Source organism: Antrostomus carolinensis, unplaced genomic scaffold (genome assembly GCF_000700745.2).
Source record: "Antrostomus carolinensis isolate BGI_N321 unplaced genomic scaffold, ASM70074v2 scaffold15628, whole genome shotgun sequence".
NCBI lineage: Eukaryota > Metazoa > Chordata > Aves > Caprimulgiformes > Caprimulgidae > Antrostomus > Antrostomus carolinensis.
In genome coordinates this window covers 13,377-32,844 of record NW_010333815.1, presented here as the reverse complement: position 1 = coordinate 32,844, position 19,468 = coordinate 13,377, and the positions used below count along the sequence as shown (strand labels likewise).

At 37.2% G+C, this 19,468-nt stretch overlaps 1 protein-coding gene across 2 annotated transcripts; it reads left to right on the top strand.

The window, feature by feature from the left end:
- Positions 1 to 310: 310 nt before the first annotated feature.
- On the top strand, positions 311 to 14,829 carry YTHDF1 (YTH N6-methyladenosine RNA binding protein F1). Of its 2 annotated transcripts, XM_010174003.1 has the most exons (4): positions 311 to 366; positions 2,008 to 2,087; positions 6,506 to 8,032; positions 14,224 to 14,829. In XM_010174003.1, the coding sequence occupies exons 1-4, from the start codon at positions 330 to 332 to the stop codon at positions 14,248 to 14,250; spliced, it is 1,671 nt and encodes a 556-aa protein (XP_010172305.1). In that variant the 5' UTR covers positions 311 to 329; the 3' UTR covers positions 14,251 to 14,829. The 2 variants fall into 2 exon arrangements, with proteins under 2 accessions (XP_010172305.1, XP_028942322.1); XM_029086489.1 differs by lacking the exon at positions 14,224 to 14,829 and having other exon boundaries at positions 6,506 to 8,080.
- Positions 14,830 to 19,468: the final 4,639 nt, after the last annotated feature.

Below are 19,468 nucleotides of genomic sequence, written 5' to 3'. Positions count from 1 at the left end.
TGTGTCGGGCCCGGGAAAGGTTTTTGCTCTTCCTCACGGCCTCTTTGCAGCTTCATCTTCCTTCTGAACTTCCCCCGTGGGCACAGCACGTTCCCTCTGCCTCTGGAGAGCCGTGGCCATTTCTAAGGAAGGCCGGTGCTGAGTGATGCGTGAAACATGCTCCTCAGCTCTGCTTTAAACAAGCTGTTAGCAACTTTTATCACCCTCTTCTCCCTCCTCACAAACTGTGTGTTTTGCAGAGACAATATAAGCGTTTTTCTAAAATTAACTTTTTAATTTCTCTTTTCTTTCTCCCCCCCTTGTCCTTTTCCTTTACCCAATCGTGTGCCATGGCTTCCCAGAGACCGAAAGGACAGGATAATAAAGGTGAGGAACATGTTTCATCACAAAACGTTTATGATTTGGTCATCAGAACTCGGAACAGATTTGAGGCACATTATCACATAAATTTCTGTGTTATAATCAGTATATAGAGTATATTATAAACTGAGATCTGGTCATTTAAATCGTTACTGTAAGAGATTAATTATGCAGGTACCTATAGGTGAGCAGAAAGGTATTGCTCTTAGCCTGTATGGATAACATCTGGAACAAAAGAAGTTGTGCTTTGTTTCAAAAATAACATTAACTGTTATTCATGGCTTGCTCACATCCCTTGCTGCTGAGTTTGCAGTGGGAAGAACTATCTGTTAGTACTAAACATAATGCTCTTCATTTCCTTGCAATAAAGAAAACATAAAATGAAGGAAATGCTCTTCATTTCCTTAAAATAAAGCAGATTTCTACATAAAGTCACAAGGATATGCCTATTCAATGTATATTTTTGCATACTTTTGCATAGTCTCTTCCTGCTGTATGAATACAATTGTGTTACTGGTCTGCTGTTGACTGATAAATGTTGTAGCTGTTGTGTATAAGCCTACAAACTTAATCATTTAAGGCATTTTAGATAAAAGTAATTAACTAATTATGAGATAATAAGCCTTTTATAGTAACTCCTGTACCATTTGAAGTTAAATTTAATAGCAAGTCATCTAAGAAAATACCTGTGATTGCTAATAAGCATGTAACTGTTTAGGCTTAGAAACTAACAATATGCAACTTATCAATGCTGTTTAAAATAACTTAACCTGCCTTAAAAATCCAACTACTTCTAGTTACAGAAAGTTTGACACTGTTTCCTGTGTTTGTAAATACTCTTTGACCTCTACTCTCCCTGACAAGCTTTGCAGAAAAGTAATTTTCTGGTCAATTTCCAGTGTTGTTTACTAAACATCCGATTTGGTGTAGTGTTACTTTTAGTTTAGTTCAGCTCTTCCCTGAAACAGGTAAATAAAGCAGCTGTCACATAATATGTTTGACCTTGTTTTCTTACATTTAAAACAAACAAATGAAACTATTTCAAGTGACCTAGTAACAGTTTGGGGTTTGTTTATCTTTCCAGAATGGGTATGGAATGTTTTTCACACATTAATTTATGCTTAAGTTGACCTTTGATTATGGCAGATATCTCTCTTTTACACATGAAAAAGTCGAGACTTAAATTTTCCTGGAAGTGTGAGGATGTCAAGGCACTTAGTCATTATTTCATAACTAAAGGTAACCTCATCTCATCTTATTTTAGCCAACCTCAGCAAGCAGAGAATAACACATGCTGGGAGAACTGAATTAGTTTGTGAAAGTTCTAATTATGGACCAGAACAATAGATGTTTCCCAATATTTTTCACAAAATTCTTGTCAATAATTACTTTTTTTGCTCAGAGTTAATTCACATGAGTTGTCTGTTCACTGTTGACTATACATATATTTTTTTTAAAAATTAAATTCACTCAAATTTATAAGTAATAATATAAAGGCAAACCATTTTTGGGGAAAAAAAATGTCATCCCTTGGTCTTTTTATGAGTCTTCATGCTGTGAAGAAATACAGCTTTTCTTAAAATAACACAGAGAGTGGAACTCAAATGCTGCTGAGCATTATAATGTGTTGTAACCTTTCTCTTCTAGTACAAAATGGTTCGTTACATCAGAAGGATACTGTTCATGACAACGATTTTGAACCTTACCTTTCTGGGCAGTCAAATCAGGTTAGTGTATTTTTAACTTAGGGTTTGGGTTGTTGGGTTTTGGGGGGTTTTTTTTGGCACTTAACACATAGGATTGTGTTGAGGGAGCAAATTCCTTAAATAGAAATGGAAAAAGAAATGACTAGTGTATTGTGTTACTTGGTAATACAACTGGCATTTGTGCTCTCAGAGCTGATATTACTTTGCATATCCAGATGGCCACAAGTGAAAATGAAGTTGATGCTTCAACTAGTGTCTGCTGATTGCTCCTCAGATTGCAAGTTATTGATACAGTTGGACTGTGACAAACTACTTGATCTTACAGTTCTTTAATAGATGAGTTGCATGTAGGAGTCTGAAGCTTCTGCTTGTGGGCTCTTCTAGTTTGTATAATCCTAGAAATGAGTGTAGTTGAAATTGGGTTTCCATGCTCTCTGGATTGCTTCTAGAGTTGTCCCTCTTGCTTTTTTACACTTCAGCAAATATTGTGATTCTTTCATGTCCTCTGAAATGTCTTAAAAATTAAAAATGGTATTTTAAGAGTAAGGCACTGTAATGTGAACTCTCAGTATAATCCAGTTCATTATAATGTATATTAAATCAACATCCATGATTTAAATATCGTTGAAAATATCTTCTAATTGAAGTAACTTTTGACTTAATTCAAATCTTTAAAGTGAACAAAACGTATAGAAACTGGACATGCCAAAAGTTTTCTTTCACAAATATAAAATACCATTTCAGAGAGAGACTTGCCAGAGCTACATTCTTATTTCTTGGCAGAAAGGCCAAGTGTTATGTTTTAAAAGGGAAAGTTATAATTCAGCCTGAAGCTGTTAGATGCCAGTGTTAATATCAGTGATGTCACTGAACTTGCTTGCAAAATGTACATGTCCTGTGTAAGGTTTATCTCCAAGATGTAGATATCCCACAGATACATGGGACTGGGTTACAAGTTTGGTTTGGATCATAGCAGCTTTTGGGAAGATGCAAATTTATCATGATATAGATACACTTCAGCTCGCTTCCATCCTGGAAGCAATCGAGACACCACCATGGAAGTCAGGACAAGTGTACATATGACAACGTGAATTATCTTCTGAGCTCTGTGCTGGGTGGGTTCTGGCTCCTGAGCTGAGCTTTGAGTCCTCTGCAGCGTGTAGATGTGTTCTTATACAAAGTTAAAATGATTTTCCTTCATCTCTGGAATTAACATGCTGTGGCACGTATCAAAGCAGAAAATTTGTGGCAAAAAGGAAGTAATTTTTTTTTTTAATGCAGAATTAGTTTTGAAAGAAATTGAGGTTTTCACCTTTCTCATTTTTTTTTTTTTAAATTCCCCTTCATCACATTTGAATGTAATTTTTAAGTACTTAAAACCAATATATGTTTTTCTAATGTGAAATATACTCAACTTTAAACTTCACCTTGAAAAACTGTAGAACTGTCTTTTATAGTTTAATTTCAGAAGATTTGTCTTAGCTGTCAGCAAGCCCAGTTATTAGGTTTAAATGGAAAAATTGCTATGACTATTAGAATTTCCATCATTCCAATAAAGTTTTCTTACATGAAAGTGTAACTTCATTGATTTCTTTATGCTGCACTAAGAAATTGGCATGCTGCAAGAAACAGTTGTGTAGGTCCTCTTACAGTTTTAAGTGGAAAGTGACAGTAGCATTAATTAGGATTGGGAGACTTTGTAGTGAAGACAACCATGTTTCTGAACAAAGCCTTATCTATTTATTCAGTCAGATGTATTCAGTACTTTAAAATTACTGTAAAAGTACTGTAATACTCCATAAGTAATGAAAAAATTACTTTAAAAGTACTGTAAAATTTAAGTGATTTTAAAAAAGGTTTGAAGCTGGCTGGATATTTTAGACAAATACTTAAGAAATTAAAAAAAATAATTCAGAAGTTAAAATCCCAGCTGACACAGCAATGTATTTGACATCGAAGATCAAATGTAGGTTGGTAATACAGTGTTAATTTCATCTTTTAAAAATACTTAGTGTTTAAAAGGGGTATTGAGCACGTTATATATATATAATCAAATAAAATACAATTGTCTTCCATCTTTCTGTTGAAAACTGCACCTGAGTAGTGGTGCCTTTTCTTTCTGTAAAGGTTCTAGTTTCCAAGGAGCAGTAGTTAACAGAGATGAAGTTTGAGGTGGTGCAGCTTTTTGTTCTAAAGCACACTGAAAGTACAGTGAAGTGCAAGGGGAACTGGGTGATGTAGAGTGTTCATATATAAAGTTATACTGAAAGCTAGAAAGGCATCTCCTGTGTAAGGTTATCCAGAAGCAAAAGATTATTCCTGAGTAACAAAATTCCCAGCAGGCAGTGTACTCTGGGAGAAAAGGAGGATTCCCTTCCTAATTAACAGAATGATTGGCTTTTGTTGTTGTGTTTTGGGGTTTTTTTTTAATTAAAAAAAAAAAAAAATCTGGAAGGGTGCAGAAAGGTCAAGGAGAAGTTTGTTGAAATAAATGTTCTGCTGTTGCTGTGAAGTATTTCTGTCAGGGTTTCTTTTACACGCTGGCATAAAGCCAGTCAAAATAGATTGAATGTTTTCTAAGGATGTCTGCTGAAGCTTTCTCTTTAATCTTGTTAGAATCCTTGTGGAAACTTCACAAGCTGTGTGACAGGAGGTGACAGTCTCAGGAATTGTCTAGAATCCTTCAGCAGAAAAATTTTAGGACAAAACACCTGCTTTCTCTAGGCTTATTCTTTTTGGTCTTAATAAATTCTGCATCTGTAGAATATATGAAGATAAATATCTCTGAAGAACTATTTCTGTTCCCCCCTTTCATCTGCAATTGTTTCTACATTTTATATTAACACTTTAAGATATAACACACAGCAATCTCAGAGTAAAACCTTTCAGAAAAAGGATGCTTTCATATGCTAAATATTGATTATTTTAGCTTGAGAGTTTCAGAAAATTTAATGCATTTTGGGGGATCTTCTCATAGGAAGGTAGCTTGTGTCCTTCTTGTTAATGATAGAATTTGCACATAAATAAAGGCAGCATGAACAGTGGCAGAGATTATTTCTTTGGGATCAATAACACTGGATTTAGGCCGTTTAAATCTCAGAAGTGGTTGCAGAAGTGGTATGTGAGTCTTGGAGGCATTTTATGGTATCATTCTGTATATGGAAAGTGAGGTTATTGAATTACTCTGCCTTTGGGGTGTCATGGAAAGGAGTCCTTGAAAAATGAGTAGTAAAAATGACTCTATCAGCTGGGTATTATGCTTCTCTTCAGCAAGGAGGTGTTTTGTGGGTTTTTTTGTTTCATTTTTTAAATGAGCTGAGAAACAATCTGATTTTTGGAAAACTGAGTGAAGTTCCAGTGCAGTTTTGCTGATTTTGCAGGTACATTCTTTTCAAGTTTGAAATCTTGTAGTTTGAAAGAAATCTTCTTAAAATAATCTTTCTTAGTTCCTCTTAAAATAATCTTTCTCCATAAGGAATGAAAGGCTAGCTACTGTTTGACTCATTAACAGGAGATGTTGACTTTCCCTCCCTCTCACTGGTAATTACAGTTGGAGTGTCAGTTTGGAAGCTCTCCAGTATATATGCTTCAAGTTTATTTAAAGGGGAATAAAGTCTATTTTAGAACATCCTGTATTTATTCTTTTGTATTGTTAAATATGGGAAACATAGGGAATGCTTCGCAATCAGGTGTCAGCAGAAGATTGAGAGCGGGAGGAAAGGCTTCTCCGCTTGGTCTAAGCAGCAGTTGAAGGAGAGGGAAAGGTTCAGGAGTTTCAGAAGGGGTCTGCTGGTTTATCACTGGGCAGTCTTATATTTTATAGAGTGGAAAAGTTGACCTGTTTGGAAAGACATTCAGAAGGAGTCTGGCACATTTGTAACTTAACTACTGAGGGAGGAAGAGACTTTCTGCACAAGTCTTTCTCAAACAGTTGAGATGGGATATATCACGTACTGTAGTTGCATGGATTTGTTTCTAGGATACCAGTCACCTTAATTTCAGGTTCTAGTCGTTAGATCTACTTACAGCAAACTTGGTGTGCTTCTTAGTGTGTCATCTCACTGTGGCCCTGCCTATGTCAGAAGTAGCCTTCTCGTGTTGAGGACTGTTTGCCCCTCAAAACAATTCCATGAGGATTGTAATCGTCATATTTTCTGTGATGTACTGTCATATTAAAGTGATTTCATCTACAGCTTCTCCCATGTAGCAATCCAAAAATACTAAATATCCTTATTGCTGTGGGACACAGAACATACTGTTACATGTCTAGATACTGGATTTTAGCTCTGAATCTTTCTTGGAGTGTGAACTAAGATTTATAATTATAAATTTAATTACCTTGTCTCTGTTGTTCTTTTCTATTTGATGAACATGATGATTTGATTTATAAGTGAAGGGACCTTTTATATCTGAAGTTACCTTTTTCTTTTTGTTAACAGAACAGTAGCTATCCATCAATGACTGATCCTTATCTGTCCAGTTATTATCCACCGTCTATTGGTTTCCCTTACTCTCTCAGTGAAGCACCATGGTCTACAGGAGGAGATCCTCCTATCCCGTATCTCACCGCCTATGGACAGCTCAGTAATGGAGATCATCATTTTATGCACGATGCTGTTTTTGGACAGCCTGGGGGTCTGGGAAATAATATCTATCAACACCGGTTTAACTTTTTCCCTGAAAATCCTGCCTTCTCAGCTTGGGGAACAAGCGGATCCCAAGGACAGCAGACTCAAAGTTCAGCGTATGGGAGCAGTTACAGCTACCCACCTAGTTCACTGGGTGGTACCATTGTGGATGGACAAACAGGATTTCATAATGATACGTTAAATAAAGCTCCTGGAATGAACAGTATTGAACAGGGAATGGTTGGACTTAAGATTGGTGGAGATGTTACAACTTCTGCGGTGAAAACAGTCGGTTCTGTTGTCAACAGTGCTGGGATGACAGGTGCCCTCTCTGGTAATGGTGGATCTAATGTAAACTTGCCAGTATCTAAACCAACCTCTTGGGCTGCTATTGCTAGCAAGCCTGCGAAACCACAGCCTAAAATGAAAACAAAAACTGGACCTGTAATCGGAGGAGCGTTGCCTCCTCCACCTATAAAGCATAATATGGACATAGGTACTTGGGACAATAAGGGTCCTGTGGCAAAAGTTCCTGCCCCTCAACAGATACCTTCTCCTCAATCTGTTCCACAGCCACAGCAACCAATTGTTCAGCCTGTTCCAACTCAACCTCCTCCATTGACTCAGCCACAGTATCAGACTCCTCAGCAGCCACCCCAAAATCGCTGGGTAGCTCCTCGTAACAGAAATGCAGCTTTTGGCCAAAGTGGAGGAACTGGTAACGACAGCAGCTCAGTTGGCAATACCCAACCTAACCCTGTTCCAAGTGGAGAATCCCATCCTGTTCTTGAAAAACTGAAAGCTGCTCACAGCTATAACCCTAAAGATTTTGAATGGAACCTTAAAAATGGACGTGTGTTCATAATAAAGAGCTATTCTGAGGATGATATTCATCGTTCCATTAAGTATTCTATTTGGTGTAGTACAGAACACGGCAACAAACGCCTGGACAGTGCTTTTCGGTCCATGAACAGCAAGGGTCCGGTCTACTTGCTGTTCAGTGTCAATGGCAGTGGACACTTCTGTGGAGTAGCAGAGATGAAATCACCTGTGGACTATGGCACCAGCGCAGGTGTCTGGTCTCAGGACAAGTGGAAGGGGAAATTTGATGTCAAGTGGATCTTTGTGAAGGATGTGCCCAACAACCAACTCCGACACATCAGGCTGGAGAACAATGACAACAAACCCGTTACAAACTCCCGGGATACACAGGAGGTGCCCTTAGAAAAAGCAAAACAAGTGCTTAAAATTATTGCTACTTACAAGCACACGACCTCCATCTTTGATGACTTTTCTCATTATGAAAAGCGCCAAGAAGAGGAGGAGGTGGTGCGGAAGGTAAACTTATTAAAAAATTTATTTTATACACAGATATGGGGAAAATGAAATGTGAAGGCTGCTGTGGTGGAAAAAATGTAAGTAGGAATTCGAAATGTTTTTAATACGTCTCGACTTGATGGTTTTCTGTGTGTTTAACAACACAGAAAAAAACAAACTGATGCTTATTTCTCTGTGACAGTTTCATAGCTCATGAGTTTCAAAGCAGAAAGCTAAGCAGTAACGCAGGTAAAGGACATTATGTCCAGTTTTTTGCAGTTTGATTTATTTTTTTTAATCTTAAAATGGTTAATAAACTAGAAAACAGTTTTTGTTTCAGACTTGGGTTCTGCCAATGATTGCCACTTAAGTTTTTTGCCTTAGAAATATGAGGTACTTTAACACTGTTTAGAACGGGGCTATCAAAATTGATCCCTGTATTGGCATTTGAAAATTGTACATCATCTTTAAGAGCAAGAAATCCGATCTTGTTTGTTCAGTTGATCTCTCTGGAAAAGAAAGAGTTGCATCAAATTGCTGGAATAGTGCTAGAAAGACTGCGTTTCTTATGTATTATTATTTGGGTGAATAAAGGTTTTCAGTTCCCAGGTACAGTCTGTCTACTAATTCTTGAAAAGTAGTTTTGAGTGAAGATGTAGTAAGATAAATATGGGCAGTAAGTGGGAACGTGTAGTAAAAGCTTACATCCACTTTCATGGCTCTGTCTGCTGCCAGAGACATCTGTCCTTGTCCATCCCATGACCTCAGTGTCACGAACGCCTTTCCCTCATCAGGCAGTAACAGACTGACAGAATAATAGGTGTTGGGATGTGTAGTTACTACCTAAGTAATACCTAAAGTTGCTTCATTTTGACAGTGTTTCATAGACTTTTTTTTTTGTATAGCATTTCAAATCAAGCTTTTTTTTTTTTTGACAGACTACTTCAGCAAAGCTCACACTTGCTTCAAAATGTTTTTAAAGCAAAGACTTAATACATCTTCCTGGAGCTTAAATTGAAGTTGCCATTTTACAGGGTTTATTGGCATTTAAAAGTGCAGAAAAAAATTACTTCAGACTCTTAATAGAATGTACCCTGAAATTACGAGAGGAGGGGAGATCAGTGTCTTTAGCTTAACTTCTCCGGGCCATAAGATACGATGTGCACAACATACCTCAACACAGCAGGGCAGGAGAGCTGAAGATTTGACCTTTTTCTTGTCTACTCCCTGTGGGGTTCCACAAGCTAAAACCTAAAAGCCTTTATTTCAACACTTCATTCCTTTAGTAAATAATTAGCAATTCAACGCTTAATGTAACCTGTGTTTTGAAGAGAGGTGTTCCCTTATGTAGGAGAGAATCTTGAATAAGTCAGAAGTCCTGGGTTCCTTTGTCTGCTGTTCCCAGTGTATGGGGGGGTGCTTGTTTTGGGGTTTTTTTAATGCTAAGTTTCCTTGTGATTTGCTGCCAAGTCTGGAGGGGAGAATAATGTGCATGTTTAAGGAGTGAGAGCACTGGGAGAGCGATAGGAGATCTGATATTGACCAGTTAACTCACTGGGCTGAGGAAGATCGAGATGGCTGCGTACTGAACACCAAACTTCACACTACTTGTAGCTCAAGGGGTTGATATTCAATTATTGGGCTGATCCCACTTTGGGTTGTTTTAATGTACACAGCTGTTTCCCACTTGCAGTTCAAATGCTGATTCAATATTCTTACCCAATATTCTTAATCTTGCTTTATAACAGGATTAGTTTTTCAAAATAAAGTGTCTTTTCTGCCTCATTTAAAACTGAGGCTCTGGCTTGTCTGAAATCTAGTTTAAAATTTCTTAGATTCCTCCAAATAGTTTAGAAAATAGGACAGTATACAGACAATTGAAGTACACAGGGGAAGGTAATAGTGCTAGGGAGGTAAAGCAGATCAACATTGAGGGAATGAAAAATAAGATACTGCTTGTCAAGTTGCATTCTATAAAACTATTGTCTGGAAAGTTAGTATTTTCCCCTTTGACTGATTAAGTTTTAGAAGCCCAGCTGATCACTAGAACTGTTTTTGCAGGATATGCAGACACTTAAATTTCTTACTGTTGAGAAGTTTGTGCTGTTGAAGTTGAAGCCTTCCTGTTTCACAATGTTAACCTTCCTATGACAATAATTTTTGAAGAATCTTATTGCCAGTTAAGGTATCTTATGACCTGATTGACATTTTCAGGTGGCTGTTTGTATATTTGCCATCTTAGTTGGTTTTCAAGTTGCTGTGTTTTTTTATTTAAGATACTCTATTTACCAGTAAAATCATTTCTTGGAATTTTGTGCTTCCATTTCACCACTGTTGTGATTACAAAGGGACAGTATTCTTAAAAAACCTCCCCAGGGAGGGCTTGGATGCTTTAATTTCATTTATACACAAATATTTAGTAGGGAAGAATAACTTCATGTAATGTGTATAGTCCAAGCCACTGGTATTTCAGTTATTTAGATGGTTACAGTGGTTGCTAGCCAGCATTTTCTTAACTGATGTGTGTAGAGTGAGCTCCAGCGTACGTAACTCATCTCTGTGCTGACACCACATCATCAAATAAAGTTTTGGCAAGTGTAATACTGGATGAAATTCATTAAATTGCCAGAGATTCCTCAGTGTTACTAACACTGCTTAAGGACTGTGACATCTAGAACTGAGGGAAGATCTGTTTGTGGTGGGATGTAAGTGCAGCTTTTCATTTGCCATAGTAATAAACTATTTAAGCCCAGTCTGATGACCCAGAACCTGCAGAAGGAGAAATAGAAGGATATTGGTGTGTGGAATGAAATAGCAATAAAGTGACTGGTGTGAAATCTCTCCTGACCCTCCAAGCATTTCTCAGTCAGTTTCCAGGGCCACTACAGTGTCCACAAAGAGAGCAACTCCTGTGATCAAAGCTCGTGCTCTTGAAAGGTAAAAAAGTTGCAACATGTTTGAGAGAACTTCTTTAAAAAGAAAATACAGTATAATGTGGCATTAATTATTAACATTCCCTAGAAACATGCTTGCATAGTCTTATCGAAATTGCCTCCTGAAGTTAAAAAGCTTGTAAAGAACATAAACTTGTTGCAGATTTTGTTCTTTTTAATTGCATCTCATGATAGGACAGATGGATTGATCTTCTGTCAGCAGCCCATCTTCATAGAAACATGTTTAACTCAATAGTCATAGTTACTGGACTGCTGTGCTGTCACCTCAGAGTTGAGTCAAGGCACTCAGCTATTCCAAGGTCTGCACCTTGGGGTTGAGTTGATGAGTCTTATCTCAGAAAGCTCTTGAGTCACCAAGCTTACAGTTTCTCCTTTGGGGTGATTAAATACTAAATAAATATGTTTAAATATTACAGTTTAAATATTAAGCTGTAAAGTGTTAGTGCATGTTGGCACTTAGAAATACTCATTTTCTTCTAGCATTGTGCATTTCCTTTCAGTGTGCTTTCTGTGAACGCGTTTGTTGACGCAGAACTCTTAAGGATAGAATATTGTCCTTCCTCCAAAACTGTAATAAAAAAACATTTACATTTTAAGATTAATACTACTTGTGTTTCCTGATATAGACAGCATTGTATTTTTGTCTCAGAAGATAGATGCTTTTGTCCCACTCACCTTAACAAATAAAGTTTAGTAGGAAGATTGACAGCTGCTTCAGACTGAGGTGAAGGAACAGAAGTTTGACAGGGATGAGTGTCTCCAAAATGGAAACTTCTGCGGGTTTTGTGAAAACCTGTTTTTCCTGTGTCTGAAGACTATACATATTAATGTCATGAAGGAGAAGTGTACAACAGGAACTCCCCTGTGAGATATCAGAGAATTCCCCTGGAGAAGAGAAACTTATGAAGGCTCTGGATGGATCTTCAGAACCAAAATGAACAAACCTTTGTTAGTTGCTTACACAACCGCTCGTTCTTGTTTGCAGTAGTGCTAACTAGCAGTAAGGAAGAGAGTTAGAGCTTCTAAAAAGCAGCCATGCTCAAGAGCACGAAGAATTGTTGCATCAGTTTCCTCTGTGTCAGTTTATGTGGTTTCAGACACTTTTTAAAAGGAAGACTCAGATTAGCCCCCAAGAGAGAGAGGAAGCAGCAAGGTAGGAGGAACTGCTTAATAACTTAATAAATAGCGCATTTTACTGAATTACACAGCCTGGGCTGAGTCTTTGAATGCCATGAGTGCACTTTCTATGTACCAGGTAGAAGTCCCAGGTGCTCACCTGTCTTCTGTTAGTGTGGGATTAGTCCATGAGAATGGAAGACTTTGACTTTTAAAGAAAGTGGGGTTATGAGGGTTGGTGAATGTCTGCATAGAAAACTAACAAGTTCTGTAAGGTGGCGATGGGCTGATGAGTGTGGTAGGGCAGTGAGTGGAGTAAAAGGGATTTGCCACCTTGAAAATGAAAGTAGAATAGAACAATTACTTTTTTGGAAGCCTGAAAATGGGGTTGATGTCATTCAATTTTAGATTCTTTCTAACCACCTTTTGTTTAAAATGTCAGACAGCTGGAAGTTCTTTTCATACGTACAATACCTAATATATTCTGATATTCTACCACTAAGAAATGACTTTTCATTGACAGTTTGTCATAAGTCACCAGTTAAAAGATAGGGGGAATATAGGTTTGTTTTTTGGGGTTTTTTTTTCTAAATTATACCAATTTATACAGTCTGTTTTGTCGATTTAGTGAAATAATTCTGCTATCTTCTATCTTAAATCATAGATCAAGAATTTATACTAGACTTTGACTTAATATTTCCATTTACATATTAAAATTAATATTACTCTGCCTGGAGGCAGAAATCAATATATTCCATTTAAAAAAACAAACCAAAACTTGTCTGATTTTATGCTGTGACCAGCTGAAGTAGCAAATACAGTCTGTTACATTTATAATGTTTGGTATATTTGCAAATAAGCTTTACGCTGCGACAGAAACAATTCTGAGATGAATTTTAGATGGAAAGATTCTGCACAAACAAGTAACATCTGAAGGCGTTAGTTTAGGAGTTGGCTGTTGTTTATGCTTAGGCTATTTCACAATTTTCTTGATGGAAATAGGATTTGGTGCCATATTGATGCATTCCAGTGCAGTACACAAAGCAGAGGCTTTACGTGCCTCTTTTGCACTGTACGGTCTGTTTGAAACACTGTGAAGATGGGATGGGAAACAGTGAGGCTGAACCCTTTCTGTTCAATCTGTGCCTTGTCATAGCTGGAAAAATGCACAGGCCTAAAGATACAGCATCGGATTTTATTCAGCTTGGTTTAGTTTTCTGTGTTTCCTGCAATTTATGAGGCTCCTGAAACAATTAGTGAAAAAGTTCCCCCCTTTTTTGTTACTGCAGTGAGCAGAGACGTGACTGACTGTTGCTGGGAGAGCACGAGTTAGATGAAGACTTACAGCGAGTGAGGGATGCCTGCAGGTGTCCCTTAGATAACTTTTACCTGTTTTCACTATTTTGTGGTTAGCAGAAGCTTTTGAGAGAGCCTTCAACGATCCTACTGGCTTCTGTACTAGGACACTTTTAGAAATTCTTGGGTTGTTCAGTCCAGCCATGCTGATTTTTATCAGACCATGCAAAAGCACATACATTTTCTTCCCCCTGATAATACTGTTTGTTTGTTGAGTTGTTTTTTTGCCCCCTCCCTGACTTGTCAGGTACTTCACAGTGCCTCCCAGAATAGTTGAACAAATAGGAAGAATTAGGAACAGAATTTCTAGAGAGCTCAAATCCTACTTTATTGAATGTGACTAAACTCCAAAATCATTTAAATGCTTCAAAATTATACTGGTTCTGTGGAGTTCATTAACCCACCATCTCCTCTCTGCTCTTGTATTGCTTGTGCTACTACTACAGTAACTAAAATAATCCATAAAGTAGGATATTGCAGGTCCTGTTTCCACTTGGGAATGTTGCTATTCCATACCCTTCTTGCTGTGACCTTCATCTGCTGTCAGTTTGAAGTGACTGTACAGGTATTCATTCAGGTCTTCCACTTGAAGTTGCACTTAAATACTAAATTATCAAGTCCTTGGGCTTGTCATGTATATACAATAAATTTATAAGACATAGCAGCAATGTTTTAGCAAAATGTACGATTATCTGGGCTCACATTAGTGCTGTTACACTGCTGAAAACTTTTTGCTTGTTTATTTGACTAAAATCTTAACTTTTAACTTTTTTTTTCTCTTTGCAGGAACGTCAGAATCGCAACAAACAATAAGAATAAACATATACAGTTTGATATATATACTAGAACTGATATTAAATTCGACTATGAGAAACAAAATTTAAGTATACTGGTGCTGTATCCTGGCATCAGGACAAACTACAGCTTTCAGCTCCAATATATCTTCTCGTGCAGGGGAAATTTAAGTTGTCGTATCTTTTTAAGTACATTGTAGTTTATTTTTGCCCAAGTGGATCTGCATTAATTTGTATCTTTTTTTTTTTCTGTGTAAAATTCTGTAGAAATCATTAATAAAAGTGTGTCTGTTTTTATTTTTTTAAGTTGGTAAACAGTTATATTAACCTAATGTGGACCTGTACACGCACATACTAAAGTGTCGATGCTTCCCAAAGACTTTATTTTGGCACAAATTATGTTCCTAGCCAGATATAGAGATTATGGAGAATACCTGACAAATCTTCCTTTATCTTCCTCCTAAACTCTTATTTTTTTTTTCCTTTTTTTTTTGTTCATGGCAGAAGTAAGAAACCATGCGTTGATTTTTGTCAATTAAAAAAAACCTTTTTAAGATACTGCACTTCAGAATTTTGAAATGAGAAAACTAAATTTCTGATCATTTTGTGCAGCTGCTAAGCCTCTTTATTTATCTGTACAATTACACTTAAAATTGCTAATGCACCATGTTGGGTTGGGTTTTTTTGGGTTGTTTTTTTCTTTTTTTTTTTTTCTCTCTAGTAGGAAATCAAATTGTCAGTGAAATTGTTTCTCTGGAAAAATCTTTCCCTTTCACATTCTGTTAACCAGTGCTTCAGTGTGCATTTGTTATTCCATATCCTGCTGAGAGTGAGCGAGGTGCTTTCTCTCAGCCATAATTCTGCTTTACGGTTTTTTGTAGCTTAAATAATAATGTGATGCTATCAACATTGCAGGGGTTTTTTTTTTTTTTTTGGACAATGTGTTTAAACCTGTTTCAGCTTTCAGGTGTTATTAGTTAATTGCAGATCACTTTTAATCCTTCCTTTTCATTACTCCCTTCCACCCCCCCACCCCCAAATCCTAATGCCATTTAAAGTTTTTTATACCAATAATGCTGAGCTTTAACGTAGGAACTAATAGTACGGATAATATGATGGATTATGCCTCAGATGTTTAAAATTGACAGTGTGTATGTCTAATTTTTATTTTATTTTTTTTTTCTGTTGGATGAGTAAAAAAACCTGTTTTAAGAAACTGAATTTGCTGTCATGTTTTTGTGGAGTGAGGGGACCGTCGGAGAACCTGTCACCAACTGGAGTTCCAATTAAGCATGGAAATGGTGCTCATGTCCGCTGCTCTAGCACACTGAAATCTGCACGTGTTTATTGTAGAGGATCTTTTACTATATTAGAAAGCAAGTATCTTCTGAATACTATTTACTCCAAAAGGACCTCCAATTTAAATAAAGTTTAATCTGTATCATTTAGACTTGTATTTAGAACGTATAACTCTTGTCTCTGGACTGTTACTGCCTGTAAGGGGTAATGGACAGCATCAGCTTAACTTTTTCCTCTAGGAGAATACAAGCCTTAATAAACAATACATATTTAGCAAGTTTGATGTCATTTTCATTTTTTTTTACCCCCTACTTTCAATTGTCTACCTATGTTATCATCACCCTTTATGCCAACTTGTAAATAAGTCTAATTTGAGAAGTGTTTTGATTGAATAAGTTAAGTGTTTGCTGTCAGCCCGTTGGATTGCAGAAGGGTTTTGCAGGACTGCAGAGGACACTTAAGCTGCTTTGAATGTTCCTGTTCCTCAAAGGAAATACATGTGTGTGCAGTGGCTGTCACTTGTGCTTTCCTTTGTCCTTCTATGGTAGAGAAGCTGAAGAAAGACTTGGAAGTTGTCCTGTAGCCTTCAGTAGGGAGTATCGCAGACGTGGGTCACCGGGATGAGGAAAGAACTTTCCAAATAAAAGTAAATCTCTGAACAGTTTCTTGGCTGTATTTCCCAACTCTAAATTTAGTAATTTGACTACATCTCTTTTTCAGACTGACTTTTTGAAGCCATACTGCATTTTATGAACATGTTATCTAATAAAAGCACCTGCTGTTAGTTTCAGTTGTTACATCAGGACACTTAAAACTGGTGATTCCAGAGCCAAAATGAATTCAGCTCCATCTGGATGGACCCTGAAGAGAAAAGTTAGTTACACAACTTATTTCTTACTACTTCCCCCACCCAGCAGGTCTAAAGAATCTTTGCTGTAATAAACCTGTAGGCTTCAGGTAAATAATTTCTGGAAAAAAAACCCCAAACCAACAAATTGAGAGCTTTTAGCTGAAACCAGTTTGGCTGTATTGTTAAGAAAAGTTACGATGTGTCTCAACATACTGTCTGGCTTTGTGAGTAGCAGAAAAAAATCATGACAGCTTCAGCAGGCAGAGATTTTTTTGCAGATGTTGCAGTGCTGTGGCTGGGTTGTACAGCAATATCTGAGTTAGAGTGGGGAGAACATTTAAAAGCAGGTAAAATAATCACTTTTGTTATGACCGTGTGCATTGTTAAGATAACTGAAATGCAGACTGCTGGTCGTTCTGATTTTCAATCAACTGTCATTTCAATTTAAAGAGATGCCTCACTTCTTTGTTTCATAGTGTTGAAATTAGACTGTGACAGGGGAACGACATTCTTCCAGTGTGGTGTAGAATAACCTCATGTTGTTGGTCTTAATTTAATCCAAGTAATAGTTCTAAAAGAACCTGTGTGCTTTTGAGATTAGTGCTTAAATTCACTCCTTATATGAGTTGCTTTTATTTGATGTTTTCAGAATTTGCGTGTGCGTGACAATATCCCTTCTGCTTTTAAGCTGAGTGTAGCTGGTAGTACCAGGTACTGATTACAGAGTTAAATGAAATTACTTCTCTGGTTCGATTCCTGGTCGATGATGGCAGCGCATCATACTGCTCTGAAGCTGTAAACGTTACATTATTAGGGGGGAAAAAAAACAGTATTAATTTGCTGGTAGTCACACCAAAAGTAATAGTACTGAATATTTAATCTTTATGGAGATGATATTTGCTGTGAAGGATGGTTTTAGGTGACTTGAGCTTCTAGAGAAAATAAGTTAAATTACACTGAGATGTAAGGACAGAAACAGGCAGATAAAAATAAACCAATTCACGTTCAAGGTAACTGCTCTGCCCTAACACAACATGCTCGTAAATTAAGGTCACTGTTCTTTACTCATTCTTGGGAGATGGAAATAGGGGATGTAAAATTTTAAATCCTAACTTTTTTTCTTTCCTTTCAACCTTTAAAGGATGGTTGATATTAAAAGATGTGAGTGTTTCTTCATTCTTCACAAAATACCTGATTTTTTGTTTTGAGAACTTTTTCAAAGATACTAATGGATTTACTCAAAGATATTTGTGAGCTCTCAGTGAAATAAAAATAGTAGTGTTTATTTTTTAGAGAGCAAGCTCTGGACAAGTTGTGAGAGAATGTGTCTTTGATTTTTCTCTTTAATAATGAGTGATTTTATTTGGCTGGGGAAGATGGATATTCCAGTAAACGCGAGCATTAAAAAACTTGTAGGCAAAGATACTACAAAAATATCAAAAGCAAAATAATTGTTGTAATGTTACTGCCCTTTTCTTGTATATCTTGACAAAAGTAAAGGGGAAGCTTAGTGGCAGTAGCAGATGAATGCAAAAATCAGGCACAAATAATGTCTAATGAGGGGAAAAGCGTGTTTTGATCTAATGCTCCTTTCTCTAGTCTCTCAGTTACTTTGAATTCTTTATGTTGAACAATCTGTTTTACTTGGAAAAAGCTCTGGGGTTTGGTTTTTTTTTTTCTGACAACAGTGCTCAGCATCTGCTCGTTTGAGGAGAAAGCTGTTCGCTATTTTGGGGCAAGTGCAGGTTTTTAATTGGAATTTGTGATCCTGCCCAAGAGTGGTGTGAGTGTAGCTGTGGCTTTTTCTGTGATAACCACCTCGGCTGTAGCCTGCCTTGTCCACAGGTCCTTTGAGAAAGAACAGCACTTGTTCAGCCTATTTTTAGAAGTAAGGAAGTTGAGTCAAAATGTTGAAATGACTTAACGAGGGTGTGACTTGGCAGAGGGAGATGTTGGATTTGACGAGTAAAGCGGTTGTTGGGTCCGATGGACTGTTTCATAGCTGACATCGTTCTCACAGTACTACTCCCAGTTCACGTATATTGGCACTGTGAGCTCACGTGAGGGTGAATGGGATTGTCTCGTGTCTGAATGTGACGGATTTCACAGCTTTCCCATCTTCAGAAAACTTCTGCTGAAAAGAATCCCTTAAAATTGGCTTGTATATTGCATATGCAGTGACACGTTGCCTATGCAATGTGGTGACAGTCTCTAATATTTCTCATTTCCTAGCAAGAATACAGGCAGGACAGGGCTTTAGGAATTACAAGAACAGCTTTTATTCCCCAGTACGATACCCAATTAACTTCCTTATTTTATGTAGGATCATAATTTCAGGGCACTTTGATAATCCCTTGGGAAATCCTACATTAAAAGAGTGCTGACTTGAGTTCTGTGTCATCTTTTTGCATTCTGTAAAGTCCCTGATCTCCTTTTTGTTCACGTTCCTGAGGTGAGTTACTGACAGCACGAGGAAGACCTTGGAGACATACTTTCTTCAACAAGCAGAACTTTATAGAACTGCCATCTACATTGTCTTTTACTGAATCTCCTTTAATTTGGAGAGCGTAGGAGGTTTTATGCCATCTGTCTGTTTATAAGTTATTCAAGAAATTATTTTTACCTGGGTTGTTACCATGACAACAGACAGTTGGTAAAGTCTTCACCAAATGCGTTTCTCATGTTGTCCAACTGCTGCTAAATCAATAGGATCTGGTGTTTTGCTGTGGTTTCAATAACGAAGGAAGCGTCAGAGAGGTGTCAATACTCGTTTGGCCAAATCTGCATTCTCCAGGTATTTTTAGATTATTAATGCTGTGCATTGGGCAGCGATACCTATCGCAAGCAACCGTCTTGATTTCCCCATCACCACTGTTCTGTGGGGTGAGAAGAGGAAGAAAGTAAATTAGTAGATGATATATTAATCTTAATTGTATATTATTAGGGAGCTTTTTTAATAGTTTACATCTTGTGTGTAATCCTTTTAATAAAGTAGTGTACTAAAGTAAAGCTACACTGCTGTGTTCCCCTTCACAGCATTATTATAAACCACAGCACAGCTTTGATTTCTGTGCTCTGCTCTTGTGGA